The sequence below is a fragment of the Dermacentor albipictus genome, chromosome 8 (assembly GCF_038994185.2).
Source record: "Dermacentor albipictus isolate Rhodes 1998 colony chromosome 8, USDA_Dalb.pri_finalv2, whole genome shotgun sequence".
Taxonomy (NCBI): Eukaryota; Metazoa; Arthropoda; class Arachnida; order Ixodida; family Ixodidae; genus Dermacentor; species Dermacentor albipictus.
This window is the reverse complement of record NC_091828.1, coordinates 23,227,044-23,243,658: the sequence shown is the minus strand read 5'-3', so window position 1 is coordinate 23,243,658 and position 16,615 is coordinate 23,227,044. Positions and strand designations below refer to the sequence as shown.

Genomic DNA, 16,615 nt, shown 5'->3' with positions numbered 1-16,615 from the left:
TCTAACGCCGCGACAGTGGAGAAGATCGTGACAAAGTCGAATAATGCCTTGAATCTCATACGACGCGTAGCAAACAGACAGCACGGCCTTAAGGAAGAAAATCTCCTCAAGCTAACACACGCCTTTGCGCTATGCCACTTCACCTACGAGGCGGCCATGCACAGATGGAAGGTAGCGGAGAAGGAAAAACTCAATGTACAACTGAGGAAGCTAGTCAAACTAGCGCTGGGAATCCCCAAGAACACCGAGACAGAGCTCCAGCTGCAACTGGGGGTGCACAATACACTTGAAGAAAGCGCCGAAGCTCAAGAACGGGCTCAATGGACAAGACTCTCTGGAACCAAACCAGGTAGAGAAATCCTAGCCAAACTAGATCATGACGCCACAGTAATGGAGAAACTATATCAAAGCGTTCCGACGGACACACGCAACTCCTACACGGTTCGCCCACTCCCACGGAACATGAACCCCGCGCACCATCAACCCAGAAGGCTGGCACCGGATCGTTCATCCTGCGCGAAATACGTGATAAGAAGATCTTAGCCTGTTTCGTAGACGCGGCACAATACCCGACCAGGAAGGCTTTCGTTGCCACCACGATCAATAAGCAAGGTCAAGCCACAAACGCTCTCACAGTCAAGACCCACAAGTCCGAGATAGCAGAGCAGGTCGCCATCGCACTCGCGCTCACAGACCCGACCACCACCCACGTCTACAGCGATTCACGCTCGGCTGTCAAAGCCTTTCAGGAAGGAACAATTGCAAGCCAAGCTCTACAAATAATCAACAGATCCGCACCGCTGCAGCATCACACCATCTGCTGGTTCCCGGCACACCTCGGAGATATCGAGGACGCCCCTCGCAATCTCAATGAGATGGCTCACAGGAGCGCGCGAGACCTAACCCTCCGCGACGACACCTATTCTGGTCGTGACCATCCCAGCGAGAATCGGGACCCTCCTTCCACATATAACGAGATAACAAAGCACTTTTATCTAGACCGCAGAATATACAGCACACCTCACAATAAGCTCACCAGGCCTCAAGCCCTCACGTTCACAATGCTTCAAACAAACACGTACCCCACGCAGAACAGACTACATCACTACATGACTGACCTATACAAAACATCATATTGCGAAAATTTCCACAGCGCACTAGACGCACATCACTTCCTCTGGCCGTATGGTCGGACCCACGCAAACAAGGATCAAGACTCCGTCAGGCTACAAGAAGCATTACGCAGCACGGACTTGGCGGAGCAGCTATGGGGCGTCCAGCGAGCCCACGATGCGGCCAGGGAGTTACAACTCCCGGTCCTAACGTGGGAGTAGCCCGCTCTATGGGACCTTGCGTCCCGTAGCTCGCAGGACCTCTCATTAAAGTTATTCAATCCAATCCAATCCAATTCGTTACATCGATTGTCTCGCTTCAGACCACTAGGCCCCTGGCCCTCGGTGCAATTGTTGTCAGATATAGTAGATTCCCAATATACAATGCTCTACTTTAACTTATACTTACTCCATACCGCAGATTTTTCCAAGAAACCGTTCCTCCACGATTTCAACAATTTTGGATCGACCAGTTGTTCCAGATGTGTATGTCATGGCAAGGATTCGTCCTGGGCACCTCCTGACCTCTTGGTAATCCTCGTCATTGTAAGTGTCAAAGTTGGAAATTGAAATAAATCCAGGCACATCACCGAAAGCAAAATATGCCTGGAAAATACGTTGCAGTAATACTTTTAGTAGCACCTTTATTTCTTTCTTGCATGCACACGCAATGAAAGGGAAGGATGCCAAAATCACTTTATACGCATAACGAAGGCTTCTTGTGTTAGATTCATTGTGATTCACTAAGGAACTAACCTATTTTTCCTTAAAGAATGGTATTGGCTAAATTTTCGCAACATTGGTATGCTAGCAACAACAAAGGGGCATTTCGTAAAGACTAAATTGGTCCAGATATACTGGCAATTAGGTGTGCTTTCTGGCTCAATATATGATATCAAAAGCGTTACTTTACATGTTTTACGCCATTGGCACTTTGGGAAGTCTGTAAACAAGACTTAAAAACACGAAGCAAAAACTTAGCTCTTGCTAAAGTGACACACTGATGCGGCCGTATTCACAGGGTGCACGCTTCTGAGGCCTCGCTGAGTCAGCCGATCAAGGCTGTTCATGCAAATTTCAAAATAATAAATTGTGGGGTCTTACGTGCCGAAACTACTGTCTGATTACGAGGCACGCCATAGGGTGGACATCGAATAATTTGAACCATCTGCGGTTCTTTAACTTGCACGTAACTCTAAGTACACGAGTGTTTTCGCTTTTCACGCCCATCGAAATGCGGCCGCCGTGGCTGGTATTGAATCCCGCGACCTCGTGCTTCGCAGCCCACGCCATAGCCACTAGACAACGACGGCGGGTTTTCATGCAGATTGTCTGACTATGGTTTGTGAGGCGTCCATTAAACCGCAGGGCATCTCTTTACACGAGGCCAAAAGGTGATCATCCACAAAGCGGGTGTGCCCTCTACGCAGGTCGGTTTCACAAGCGCGCTGTTGACTCCGTCGCGTTTACAACTTGTGAAGAAAAATGTTTTGAGAAAAAGAACACTAGTCTAGTATTTCCTAATCTTGGGAAGAGTTATTTTCTTTTCCTTTCTTTTCAAAGATCAACCACTCAGAGGCCGACAAGGAATATAAGCGGAGTGCAGCTGCGTCTCTAATAGAAGAGCCAATTGAAAATAAATTTGGCCTTTGCAGACTACAGTTAGAGCGCCCCTACTTATGAAGTCTCTCAATTATAGAACTATTATCATCTGTGCAATGTTGCTGGAGCAGTCATACAAGAGAAACTATTAATCCTGCCTTGTACAATACAGACAAGAGCAGCCTTCCGGGATTCCAAAACAGTCTTTTCATAATGAAGGTGGTAACCACTGCAAGCCATTCATGTGTGCATTAAATAAATCGGAGCTCTTCTGCTTACGTACATTTATTGCCATCCGTTCTGTTAAGAGTGCTCGTGGCTGTCCTGAACATTGCAGGCTAAAGATGCAACCGCCATGACAAGGTTCGTTCCGTAGCCACGGAACTGGGGAGTAACTATCTTTGAGTTCCAGCTTCTGTCTAGGTCGCCTTCTATATTTATCTCTGCTTTCCATGTCTACATATCGGAACACATTTGCACGGTATACCTGACAGCAACATCAGACATGAGCACTCGTGCGACGTAGAATGTAAGCTATTGAAGTTCATGCCTATTCCAGAGTGTGTAGTCCTCCTCTACTTGAAGAAGGCCAGAAGCTTCGTGCAACCGTACATGAAACTGCGAAGTCACCTTGGAGCACAAGTGGAAAATTGAGAGGCTCTTTCTCGAGTTGGTTGTCGGCGATTGCCACTATTATGATAAAAAGAGACGGCAGGGGGCGAGTGTGTAGCGCGAATGTTTATGTTTTAGGTCGTGGTGCGGGCTACATATTTTCTTTCCCGACGTCGATCTGGGCGAATCATTCGAAGATGACAAGGTCCAGCTTCTTCCACGGCACTTTTCTGTGAAGAATGTTTCATGGCATTCCAGTTTAAGCTGCTAGGCTCCTGTCCAGTGCTCGAATGCTCGCCAGATTTCTAAGCATACACTCCTCCGGCTGAAGGCGCTATCACTACGATGACATGATAACATGAGGACAATTATGAAATGATGAAACAGTATAACGAAAACAGCATGGCAACGGTGGCATGAGGATACTGTGATGACGACGAGTGTGTGAGGACGATGGGGTGACGACGACTCTATGACAGCCTGTGAATAATGTCGATAGTGTGACGTCGATTGTGTGACGGTTACAGTATGACAAGAATTGAACAACAAAACTTGATTGAAAAGGATGGAATGACCACGACATAACCCTGACGATGGTATAACAACAATACCGCGACAGTGACTGTATGAGGACCACCCACTGACGTCGATAACATGACAACGTCGGGATCGCGATGGAATGACGTCAGCATGATTACGATCGTATAAAAAGAACGGATGACATTGATGGAACGACGAAGGCGAAATGGTGACAACGACGCGAAAAATGGGATGACGACGAGCAGCTGACGATGATGGCCTGAAAAAGACTGCGTGGCTATGACGGCGCGACGATAATCGACGATGTCGATGATCACAACGATGACGTGAAATGGCGTGACGACGATTGCACAGGGTGTCATGACGACATACCCCACAGTACATGCCCACGGACACTAGATGGAACACTCTCCGAGATCGGCCCACCAGTGCGCATGGCGCCACGGGCGCAAAACTGCGCAACGAGTGAAGAAATGTAAAGCCAAACGTGAGTATACTTTGCTGTACTGCTTTGAAGTCCATTTTTCTTATATTCTTCTTTTTTGACAGATAATGGGCATATATATGTACAAATGGAAGGCGGTGCGTTTACAGTGAGATTAGGAGCAGGCTACTAGCCAAGAGACTTTCGTGTGCTAGCTCAGGGCATGAAGAGTGTTAAATTCGAGGCGTCCGCTATTCATTGAGGGGTAATAAGGTAATGGAAAGGGCTTGATTAGCTGTTAGGCATAACCACATAAAAACGCGTAGAATGAACCACGTAGAGCATAGTCGGAATTTATTTTATCCAATTTACATAGAGGCCATTAGAGTGTGTCCAATTTCGCAGTTTTATGACATGTGGTAGGATCCGGTGTTTATTGTCTAAATGCCTGCTCCTAATCGCACTTACCACGTGACACCTGCCGCCTGAATTACTTTGTTGATTTGCTTCACGAGCTGGACACAGCAGTGGCTAATGCTCCCTGGGCTAAGCTTGGGCACGTGGTGAAATGCCCAAGAAAGTGGCCTGAATGATAGACGCTACAGGATCTTATTATGCAAAGCACCATGCGTTGTTCAGCGCATATGGATTTGCTTCCACCTGATGGCAAGGAATATTTAGCCCCACTTTTATTTACTTTTACCGTATAATTTGTACATTTAAAATAAACATAAACAAATAAATTCCACAGGCCTTTCTCTGGCAACATAATCTGAGCTTTCGTTTGATTACAACTGACATCAAACTGAGCCAATGCGACACGTTTTTTTTTATTCTTCTAGCTCAATAGAGTCTGTATTTACACAAGGGCAGTGATATTGCGAACAACGTGGTTTTCTTCACTCACGTGTAGATCCAGTCTGAATTTTTTTAAGAGTTGTCTGACAGAGCTGTCCCGTTTTCCGTAGACGTCAATTTTTCACTAGTGCATCATATAAACTGGTATGGTTACACCATCAAACAAAGAAAAAGCAAAAAAATTTACCTTTATGCTATTTGCTTGGTCTCTAGGGCTGAACTTGAAGGAATAGCGAAGGTCAGTCACCACATGTGTCGCATTACAGTTTTTCATGTGTTCTTGAACCTCTCCTTGGGCAGAAAAAACAACGAAATAATATGCTTTTCTACGTTACCTAAATGATTTGTCGAATCCCTGTCGCATTTTTTAAGGTATCTCCCAAACTTATTTAAATAGGGCATTTCCAAGACCAACGTCTTCCAAGCACCCCCCCCCCCTCCCTTGAGCACATCCCAATTCAGTTTCCCAAAAGGAACGTTTGCGTCTTCCTGTTTTCAGATCAAATTTTTAAGTGCATGTTGTTAAGGTAGCCATAGTATAGTGTGGTAATCTGTGATTTGTGTTAACGTTCTATAGCTAACCTCAAAATATTCTCCACAGGTGTATGCATTTTATTTATTTAAATATTACTTCCCATAGAAAGAATGTACCGTCTAATCGAGAAAACATTGTTACCTAACAAAGAAACCTCGAATTGTTGTTCATAATTAGGATGTTTTCAATTAGGCTTGCGCTTGTCTTCCAAGCCTAAACGTTTTAAAATTGGGATATTCCCAAAGCTCCAAATCATCAGCTCCTCCACAAACTACATGCACTCAGGCGTAAATCTACCAAATCGGTACTGTTCATAGCCTGTCTGATTAACGTGGTTTATTGACTGAATAGCTTTCTTGGGTGCATGGTTCTAAATAATACCAATGTACGCTTTCAAATGCGATTGCTTCCCAGGGCTTTGGCGGAATGAATTGAAAAAGTTTGTGTGTCAAATCATTTTGGTTTTCTTTAAACTACAGCTCGGGAGTTCCCATGTAAATAAATGGGGAGGGAGAAATTGTTTTTCGTTTCATTAACCACTGCACCAATGTTGCATTTAAAAAAAGACATATTGAGTGACTGCAGGTAGCGGATGCGGTAATGTATTTATTTGATCGTACTAGGAGCAGCACAGCGGCGGGAGTTTAGGCAGTGCACGGACTCCGAGCGCAAGCGGCGTTCACGAGCAAATGCGCTGGAGAGGATGACCCACTATATCGTTTCAATTATCCTAACATACATTTTATTTAAGCGCACAATGTGCTCATAACAATAGTTAAAAAGTGCATAGCTACAGAAGAAAAGACTCTAAAGCATTTGAAAATGAGATCACAACTCTGTAAACTGTATGTATTAGTACATCTAAAGCTGCAAAAGAAAAGAACGCATGTACCACACCTAGCTTTCAGATGCACCACTTATACAGGGTGCCCCAGCTAAAAGTACTCAATGATGTAAAATCGATGGAGTGCGCTAGGGGGCTGAAACCTGCTCAGTGGCGTTGAAAATATCGCCGCCTAGTCTTTGATATTTTTTGTTTTGTTTTGCAGCGTAAAATATTTACTATAACTTGTTACCTAAGTTTTTAAACATTGGCTTGATCAAGAAAGTGCCAATACAAAAGTTGTCAATCAAATTTAGAAATGGCTGACAGAAGTGTTCGCAACTAAGTACCATTGAAGCGGCTTCTTCTACTTGCCTTTAAGGAAATCGCGCGAAATACGAAGTAACCGCGTCGTAGAACCGCTACGAGCAATCTAGAAACGAAATGTCTTTGCAGCGCTGCCCAGGAGGGGCTTGGAGTTTCCGGTGATAGCAAGATAAGCGCCAGTAACTCTCACTAGTAAGATGTGATCCCACACGAATTCATGAACATGATAATTGCATTTTTCTTCCTGTGTAGACAGCTCTTCGGTCAATATTTATCCAAGTCAGAGCTTTCTTTTTTTCTTTTTTGTCGCCTTGTGACTTCGGGCTTCATTCAACAAGTGGAGCGAATGAAATGTTTATGAAATGTTCATACGCCACGCCGAAGTGCTACACACCTTTGTCACCAGCACACACTCTATGCACTCGATTGCGACGCGGCATGCGACTTAGTCTTGAAAAAACGCATGCTATCAATGCCTCTTCTGATCGGTCGTCTGGGGGCGCAGAAGTAGTGGCATTATGATATGATTGTTCTTGTATTTTGCGAGGTTTCTTTACGGGTAAGTACAAGACGTTCCATCAAAGATGCTTAGTTTCAAACAGTTCAGTCGGCTATAATTTAAAGGTGTGTACAACTTTCTTATTGGCAGTTTGTTGCTGAAGCCAATTGTTAAAGACCTTGGCAAATAGTTTATTCTAATACTTGACTTTAGAAAACAAAAAAAGAATACCGCAGACATAGTCGCGGGATCCTGAACACCGCTCAGTTTGTTTCAATCCACTGGCATTGTCGTTTTTTATACCTTGGTGACTTTTATCTTCGACACCCTGCATATGAGTACGACTTCTACAAAACCCTTGTAGAAATTGTAGCAAATTCACTTTAGATATGCATTGATATATCATATTTCTTCGCTTTAGGTTTCTGATTGATGCAGTTTAAATGAATTGCGATACCCGATTTTTGTGCTGAGTGACTTATATGTGCATTTCTAGGTTCCGTTTTAATGAAAATTTTCAATTTTTGGTTGTTTCTCTAAATATTTACAGGGTAAACATCAATATTGTGCTTCCAGTAGTCACTAGAAATTAACTTTTGTCCTAAGTGCCACAAATGTCATTCAAATCATTTCATTGCTTGCATGTCAAAAGGATTTCTGCGTTTTACATGTAGCGTAATAGGTAGCATTGGTTGGTAGCCCCGAGTTAGAGCATCATCCTAGTTCAAGATGGGAGAACTTTGGGCCAGTTTGTCCACCATGTTTAATGAGGAAAAGAACCACGACTTCAAACGGAACGTGACGAAGGAGTGGAAAGGCCGAGCGGTACCTTTGTCTTGTCCACTCCTTCGTCACGTCCCGTCTGAAGTCGCGGTCCTTTTCTTCTTTATCGTCATCCTAATGTGAACGGGCATGATAAAGTGCTCTACAGCACTACCGCTTCCTCAGTCTTCGTGCTCCTTTTGTTAGATTGTGTTTGCACATAATCTTGTTGTTCATGCTGAATTTTTTCATCGTGAATTAGAGATCTCTTCTATTGCTTTCTTTAAACTCCCACATTTCATTTTTATTTTTTACTTTAGTTTCCACTCTGATCATTTGGCGTAGCGCCCAGGTATCTTTTTATGGTAGAGTCTCTGGTTCTCATTAGGGTGTTTCTCTTTCTCCTTAGCTATCTCCATGATACCAGTAAAATACCCTAAACATGCAAAAACACATCGATCGCTGAAATCTCGAGACAATTTGCAACAATTATTATGCCTGAAGTATTACGCACTGCACAGCAAACTACACACGAACTCAGCTGGTATCATTTATGTTAGAGTGCTTAGTTCTCCTAGACATGTATGGGCGGAGTTTGGATCAGGTCTACTAATCTCTTCAGCATAGTATTCGTGCACGTGTACGCTTCACACATAGCTTAATTTCACACTGCGAATTTTACTGCGATTGTAATTATACGGACAACCCAGACGATTTTATGTCGTCTTCATCGCCGGGATGCTCCACATAAAGTCCAAGTGCGATAACATCGCTGCCGCGCGCCGTATGCTTAGGCGCCAGCGATGACATGCGAGGGTGACCTGAGAAGGGTAGTGGCTCTGTGCGCCGGTGTGTTCTCGTGTTCGCAAAGACGGAACGCAGGCTAAAGCGGGGGCTACATGGGGCGTTTTTCTCCTGCGATTATCGCGCGCCAAAAAAAAACGCGCTGGTAGGACGCCGGCCAGGCTACATGAGGCGCACGGGCGGCGAACGCCGACGCAGTGTGGCCAGACAAGGCAAAATGTTTTGGCTACCACTAAATGAAAAAACAATGCTTATATGTTGTTTGCTTGTGTTATAATTAATAAATTATGCAATAAATACCTCACTAATATGTCTAAACACATTACCACGTATGTTTAGTATTGTATCGATATTTTTGTCGATGTTCAGCGGAGAGAGTTGGCCGGAAATGTTTCGTCTGGCGACCTTGTGCGACTGCAACAGGTGTGCGGGTTGCGCAGAGTTTCTGTGTGAGCTTTGTTCTGTACATTGCTTGTGGCTCTCGTTGCTGAAAACTAATTTTAAAAAGAGTTTTCATTTACTTCGCGCGGACGGCAAGCAGGAAGCGTCACTGCGAGGGAGAACGCGCCGCTTCTATTCTTGTGACCAAACCCAGTGTCCATGGGGGTACATCGGCGTCTTGTGTTGTTAAAAAAAAGATTACTGCTGATGAAGATGAGGGACCTAGAAGAAAAGAAGAAAAGAAAGAGGAAATTCTGGGTGCACCCCATCTGGCAAGTCAGAAAGGAGGAGGGTGAATACCACACCGCGGTAAGTAACTTGTCGGGTATGTAGCGATCGATCTCCTGTTGTGCGTTCGGGAACTTTAACTACCCCAACTCTTCGTTTTATCTTACCTGCTTCCTTCCTTTTTCTTGTGTTCGTCGTTTTTTTGCTATGTTTTACATGATGTATCTGTACCAACTCGCCCAGCTGAATGTTTTGCGGCTTGTGCTTGCCATAATCAAATTTTGTGCCAGTCGGAGGTCGTAGTTCAAAACTAGCACATTTTCCTCTTTTTTTTTCACGCTTAAGGTGCCAGCTGAATGCCACCCACGTTATGTATTTATCACTCTTATAAATGCACGAATGGCTTCATACGAGCTGTATTAATTGCGATGAATCCAGGAACTCCGTGGTGTGTCATTGTAAGCGGTTGTATTCTCTAGCGTTGCTTTTCCGCATATGCCTGAGAAACTGGTTGCCGCGTCGGCGGCATAGGCCAACGTACCCTTGACCAGTTTAGCTTCAGCGCCTGCGGCGTTTTCGCACTGATTAAGATTCGCATCCGAGAGCTCAGAATGCACTCGGAAGACACTTTGTTACGCTTGGTGTGTACCACTCCCTATTTTGCGTTAATGTCAACACACGCTATTAAGAAACAGTACTTGGAAGAGAGGCTGGCGGTGTGATTTTAAAAAACGGGACGATGTAAACTGAGGTCCGGGTCGCTAGAAAAATGCCCACTCCAATAATAATAATAATCACAAAACAAGCTCCACATCTCTGTACGTCACCTACCATTTGTGTAATGATGAAGGGTGGGGTAAATATGTGGTGTCAGTTGGTAATTTTTGTTTCACTGTTGTCATTGCAGTTTCCAGTCATGAAGACAGATGAAGACATGTTCTTCCGATACTATCGGATGAGTCCGAAGCAATTTGACGACCTGCACAGCATTGTCCGCAGGGACTTGAGGAGGAATTTTGTTTGCCGGGAGCCTCTTTGCTCTGAAGAGAGACTTGCTATAACCCTCAGGTACTGTAGCACTTGTGACTGCAGTGACGCTCTCACAGAACGTTTCAACTACTTGTACACAGGTACCTATCCTCGGGAATGGCAATCAAGCAGATAGCACTCGCATTTCGAGTTGCGCCAGCAACATGTCGGCTTGTGATTCACAATGCCTGCAGAGTGATCTGGAAGCACTTGGAGCCGCTCTACCTGCCTGTATGTATTTCTTGCCTAATTCTGTTCCTGACTCTGGTTGTGGAACTTTAATAGGCGATGTAGCAAACTTAAATTTGCATGAAAGAGCCAAAAGGGCAAAAGTGAAGGGCATTGCAGTGGCTTAAATGAATTAATTCAGAAAGCAAGACCATTTTTAGCATCTGTCACTTCCAAACCATTCGCCCAAATATTCAGGTTTGCTCTTTTTTTTCATTTAGGAGCCAGGGCCTGTGCAATGGGAGGAATCTGCACGTCATACATATACAGGGGATGCTCATGCATGTCTAATGTTCTCCTTTTATTAGGGGACGTTCTCCATTGTTTTGATGGCCATCGTGGATGCAAAGTACAAGTTCATGATGGTAGATGTCGGTGCACCAGGCCGACACAGTGACGGCGGAGTCTTCAAATCGTGCACATTTGGAAAAAAGCTAAACGATGGCGTCGTGGCCCTACCAGCAGCAGTACGCCTTCCAAAAAGCCAGAAGGTTGCGCCGCATGTTTTCGTCGGGGACGAAGCATTCCAATTGAGGACAGATTTTTTGCGTCCATTCCCGGGCAAAGGCATGCTGCCAATCCAGAGGGTATTCAACTACCGGCTGAGCAGAGCAAGGTATTGAATGCCATTGTAAAAATATGGCATTGTTTTATTTGTGTTGTTGAAAAAAAAAGACGAACTCAAGTGTTCTTGCACTGCTTTTCATGCCCAGCGATGGCTCAATATAGTATCTTATGCTGTGATTGAGTGACAAGGAAGCAAGAGAAAATTGTTTTCTGCAGTACATACTTCTCGTTCCGGCCTGTAAAAAACTAAGTTTTAAACACCTTCTTTTGATAGTGTGTTTTATTCTTTGTATTGATTCATGAGGCATTATAAATATAAATCACCACGTCGTATTTGTCTACGACCAATGCATAGTTTAAAAATGAATTCCTTTGGTCACGCTGTTCCGGCATAAATAGCCAAATGGTGGCTTCGATACTACAGTTATACACAGGTCGCATGAGGCACAAGAAAACTGCAATATGGTCCCCATTCTTTTCAGTCATTGTCACACTTTCTTTTGAGGCAGCATTATTTAGTGTTATGGTGAATTAAGGCAATGAAGCAGTGAATGCAGCACTAAAGTTTGGTGCGTATGCACCTTTGAAACAAGATTTAGCAAATGTTCTCTCATGTGATATTCTTTCAATTACTAATAAACAAAGTGCACTCGAACAAACTTCTTTGAAGTAAAATAACTTGTTTAATGCTATTGCACAGCTGCAAATAATCATGTTTTTACAAAATGTGGTGCAGGCGCATCGTGGAAAATGCCTTTGGCATTTTGACAGCTCGTTGGAGAATCTTGCTGGGGCCCATGAACCTTCTACCTAAAAATGCAACCTTTGCTGTCCTGGCTTGCTGCGCTCTCCATAACTTCATCTCTTCTGCCCGGGAAACAACCTACTGTCCACCAGGCTATGTGGATTCCGAGGATGATTATGGGAATATCGTCCCAGGCCAGTGGAGAAGTGATGCTGTGTCAAGTAGCCTGCTTGACCTTGAAACAACGCCGTCTAGGAACTACAGAGCAAGTGCTGCTGACACAAGGAATCTTTTCGCCCAGTACTTTTTTAATGAAGGTGCCATTGCATGGCAGTGGGCTCACACTGGACTTACAGTGCCACAGAATACATAGTGGATTTAAAGCACCCATTTATTCAGGGTTGTCAGGAAATGTATACTTCGCGATGAATTGCAGCAAATCCATTTCCATGTCCCGTTTCGCATGCTTCGGGCATGCCCACAGCTTGTGGGCAACTAGCTGCCCATAGAATGACGCTTGGTCCTTGTCCTCAGCTATCAGGGCGTCAACTTTATCAATGTCGTCCTGCCACCGAGACCTCTCTTTCTCTTTCCTTTTCTTTCCTGCGCCAGACCGAGGGGCTACCAGGGTTCTTGCAGCGGTGCTGGCTTGTGAGCTGCCGCTTGGTGTGTGTGGCTCTGGGCTGGTACTTCTTGAGGGCACAGGTGGAGAGAAAGCATCATCTTCAGGAGGTTCCGCTCAGTCTTGAATAAAGAAAAGAATTGCAAACCTTAAGCACTCAAAAAGGTTTTTGGATCGTTTTAAAGAGTGGAAAAGTAAAAAAAAAAATGATTTGTAAACTTCCCATGCTGCTTCTTCGTAAATGAAAGTATGTATTTCAGAACAGAGCCCACACAAAGGACCGAGCTCACACAGGACAAGATGGTGTTCAGCATAAGTTGAATGCAGTGTGTACAATGATAGCTTCTTGCTCTTAGCTAAATTACCTTGCAGTGTTTCAGCATCAGAAGTAAATAAATTATTTTCACATCTGAGAGACTTGACTGCTGGCTCATTATATTGCAAGTGTGGGTACTTGTGTCGACAGTGTTTGCAGGTGCATAGCAGCATAATTGGAATGTAAATTTGCACCTTCTGTTTCACTGTAGATCGATTCCAGGACCGACTCTGCAGTTTCACCGTCCTGCACATGGCTGTTTGAGAAGGTGCTGAAAGAAAAATTAAGCGTCAAATGACACGGAACACCACACAGTTTACATTTCACGATTTGGTTGCTCGAATGTTTCATTAATTTTCTTGTTTGGAAGCACAGGCCTCGTATTGAAATGCAGTTGATTGGTCTAGTGGTGGGCCCAACAAATGTGTGTTCATAACAAGACAAATTTCAACATCTACTCTGTACAACTGTTTCTATGGCATTTGGTCTTACTGAGAATATGCTTTTACTGCCCAGCATCCTTATGTTGCTACATAAGGCTTTCTTCAGCTCCTTTTGCAAGTAAGTTATTTCGAAAAGTAAACCACGAAGCATTGGGGATATACCTGCCAATATCCACCTGATCTTTCAGAAACATCATCATGTGGAAATACGGCCACTTCACGTGCACTGCATCAGCAGCTCCCGAGCCACTTGGTGCACCAGTCTTCCACGCGCGGTGCTTCTTCGTGAGTGTATCACGAAGGCTCTTCCACCGCCCCTGTAGATTATTGTCTGCAAGTAGAATTGCACAGATTAGCCTCTCATTACTACCACAAATTACCACCAAATAAAACGCTTAAATATAATACTTTTGTAATATCAATGACAATTGTTCATTGCAGAAGCATGCCAGTATTTTATCTTGGCTTCCACTGACGTGGTTGGTTATTCAAGCAAGTAGGCGCAGATATACCACGCATCCCTTCTTATCTGACCTGGTTGTAAAACATTGGTTCTAAAACAAAGTTTTTGCACTGTGTCTTGCTAGAAATACTAGTAGCAATGCAACCATACCTTCCGGGTCACATCCAGCTTCGGTGGCCACTTCGGCCCACGCCGCCATCCTCTTCCTCTGCTCCTTGAAATCCTTCCTTGTGCTGTCCCACAGTATGGGACGTTTCTGTATCGCGCCTATAAGTTTGTCATTAAACTCCACGCGTGATGCTTTCGCCGACGTAGCCATGGTGCTGACCAGCGCGCGCGCGCGAGGTGTTCAAGGAACGGTGAGACGGCTGGCCGCTCCCGCCGAAAACAGACGGAAGTGTCTCCGACAGGCACTTCCGGTAGCGTCAGACGCGTGCGCGCCGCGTCAAAATCAGGCCGGGCCTGATCGGCGGCGGCGGGCGTTTTTCGCCACGCCGGGCGTCAAATCGGCGCCGTGAGGCGAAAATCGCCTCAAAAACGCTCCATGTATTCCGGGCTTAAGTGCGCGCCATTTTCTTACGCGCGCAAGAGAGTAGTGCACTCGGAAAGGGGGGTAGTGGAAGGGTTGTGCGCATCTCCTCTTCAACTCTAACTGGGGGGGCTGAGTGCGGCCGCGCGCATCCTACCTTGGAGACATTTAGGGACTTTTAGCACGTCCGTTATTCCGCCAAACGAGGCTTGTTTGGGCGGATTGCCAGATGCACGGGGACGTAAACGTGAGCAGCCGGAGCGGTGCAGTCGCCTGGTGGTGTGGAGCTCAAGCAGGCACACACAGTGTTAAATTTGCACTAACCTTCTATGTTCCGCTTGGCTGCTGGTGCAAATTTACAGGAGCAGCTAAGCGGAATATATTAATTGGCTTTGTGTTGTATGGTTCAGCTTTTCACCACCATCTGGCGCCTCCAATCTGGCCGCTCACGTTTACGCCCCCGCTCCTTCGGCAAACCGTCCGCGCTTGCCGGAATACCGGTCGCAGTAACATTCTCTAACCTGCGTTGTGTTCCAAGGCTAGGCAGCCGGATGGACATAGCTCATGGTGTCGTGTGCGCTGTGTTCTCGCGCGCCTAGTTCACGTTGAAGCAAGAGGCAGCTCGAAGAGGGATTCGCTCGCCGCTGCTCGGGCTCTTCATCACGCCAGCGCTCAGGCAGCGAGTGGCTGTGGTCACTGATTGAGATCTGTTCATGTTTGCTTCTGTACGCGTGACGACGTGCTTGTTAAATAACCTAGTAAGCGAATAGTAGCGGCCGTATATGCAGCTGCTAAAACGCCTAACTTTACGTAGTATACTTGTCTCATTGCTATCGCAATCAGTTCCCCTAACGCACAAAACTAGCTTTTTTGTGAATCAGCAACTGCGAAGGTGGCAACTCGTTTGGTTTAAAATTTACAGCACGAAAATTTCATTGACTTCTTTCATATGCAGTAAAATGAATCTCTAGCCATCTGTTCTATGTTCGTTCGTTTTTCTTTTGTTCTTTTGGTCATCATACTTTACCTTCTTTGTATTCTGGATCACTCAGGACAACGGTAGCCCCGGCAAGGCCAATGCTGTAAAGCACCACCAAACCTTCGATGCTGTTTCCGAAATGGCAATAGACTTTGTCACCAGGACCAACGCTGTGAGCTTGAAACATGGCTGCGCAGCAGCGAAACTTCTTGAGAAGTTCTTTGTAGGTCACGCTCTTTTCTCCATCGGTCTGAGGTAGAGATACATGGCAGAGTCAGAGAAATGCTGGGAGCTTTAGAATAGACAAACTGTGTTAAACTGCGACAAATTGGCCTCAAGTTAGAACATAAGTGCAATCACAGTTGTCAAAAGGACGCTAGATGTTGGAGCTCAGACACCAATAAAATGACATGGTCACGAGGTGACTGTGGCAAGGAAAAGTTTGTAGAAATCTTGCCAACGTCGATATTTTTTAGCATTATTGACAAGCAAGCAAACACGTGTGATTTAAGTGGGATTGTAAAGGGCGCAGATGCTGGGAAGTAGCTTATGCAATTAAGCTAAAATAATAAGGAACATTTTGTGAGCTGTGTTGCGAACTGTATAAAAAAGTAGAGATTGCCGGTAAATGCGGAAATCGTCAATATATCTTGGGACATTGACTCAGTAAATAAGAAGGTAAAAGTAATTTACTAACGGTTAGTGGCACTCAGCATTGCGGACACAATAAACATGTGAACTCTATGTAGGGGAGCGTTGCCGCTAAGACACTCAACGTATCGAAAAGGATGTTTGTTAACACCCGCCCTCCAATGTTGTTCGTTGCTTGTGGTACTGTGCCGCAGTCCAGGATGCGTAGGTTCCACGTCCCGCTACGGCAGCTGAACTTCGGTCAAAGCTGAATGCAGGTAGGCAATGTTTAGGCGTTAAAATGCTTTAGGATCGATGATCTCTTCCTGCTGTTTCCGGACCTTGCATGTTTTCTTTCTCTCTCCTTCTGCCTACTCGACTCCCCAAGAAAAATATTGTTTCTTTCACAAGAAACTTGAATTAGACCATGGCCCCAACAATGAAAAGAATGTTTCTGCAATTGCAGGTCGGTAAGTTTCGTACTTCACAAGGTATTA

At 45.0% G+C, this 16,615-nt stretch overlaps 1 protein-coding gene and 1 long non-coding RNA gene across 2 annotated transcripts; one reads left to right on the top strand and one right to left on the bottom strand.

Annotated features, from left to right (window-relative positions):
* Nucleotides 1-1,537: 1,537 nt before the first annotated feature.
* Nucleotides 1,538-15,725, bottom strand: LOC139048389 (uncharacterized). Its single transcript, XR_011507658.1, has 3 exons — nucleotides 15,537-15,725; nucleotides 5,336-5,439; nucleotides 1,538-1,718 (listed from the first exon to the last, which is right to left on the bottom strand). It is a non-coding gene; the product is annotated as an uncharacterized lncRNA (long non-coding RNA).
* On the top strand, nucleotides 9,342-13,131 carry LOC135907762 (uncharacterized). Its single transcript, XM_070522763.1, has 5 exons — nucleotides 9,342-9,648; nucleotides 10,475-10,635; nucleotides 10,698-10,827; nucleotides 11,133-11,440; nucleotides 12,128-13,131. Exons 1-5 carry the CDS (start codon nucleotides 9,499-9,501, stop codon nucleotides 12,507-12,509), a joined length of 1,131 nt encoding a protein of 376 aa, XP_070378864.1. The 5' UTR covers nucleotides 9,342-9,498; the 3' UTR covers nucleotides 12,510-13,131.
* Nucleotides 15,726-16,615: the final 890 nt, after the last annotated feature.

Coding starts and splice junctions, on each gene's coding strand:
- LOC135907762 (XM_070522763.1), top strand. CDS start 9,499: ATGGGGGTACATCGGCGTCTTGTGTTGTTAAAAAAAAGATTACTGCTG. Junction 9,649..10,474: donor AGGGTGAATACCACACCGCG/GTAAGTAACTTG, acceptor TTGTCATTGCAG/TTTCCAGTCATGAAGACAGA. Junction 10,636..10,697: donor AGACTTGCTATAACCCTCAG/GTACTGTAGCAC, acceptor ACTTGTACACAG/GTACCTATCCTCGGGAATGG.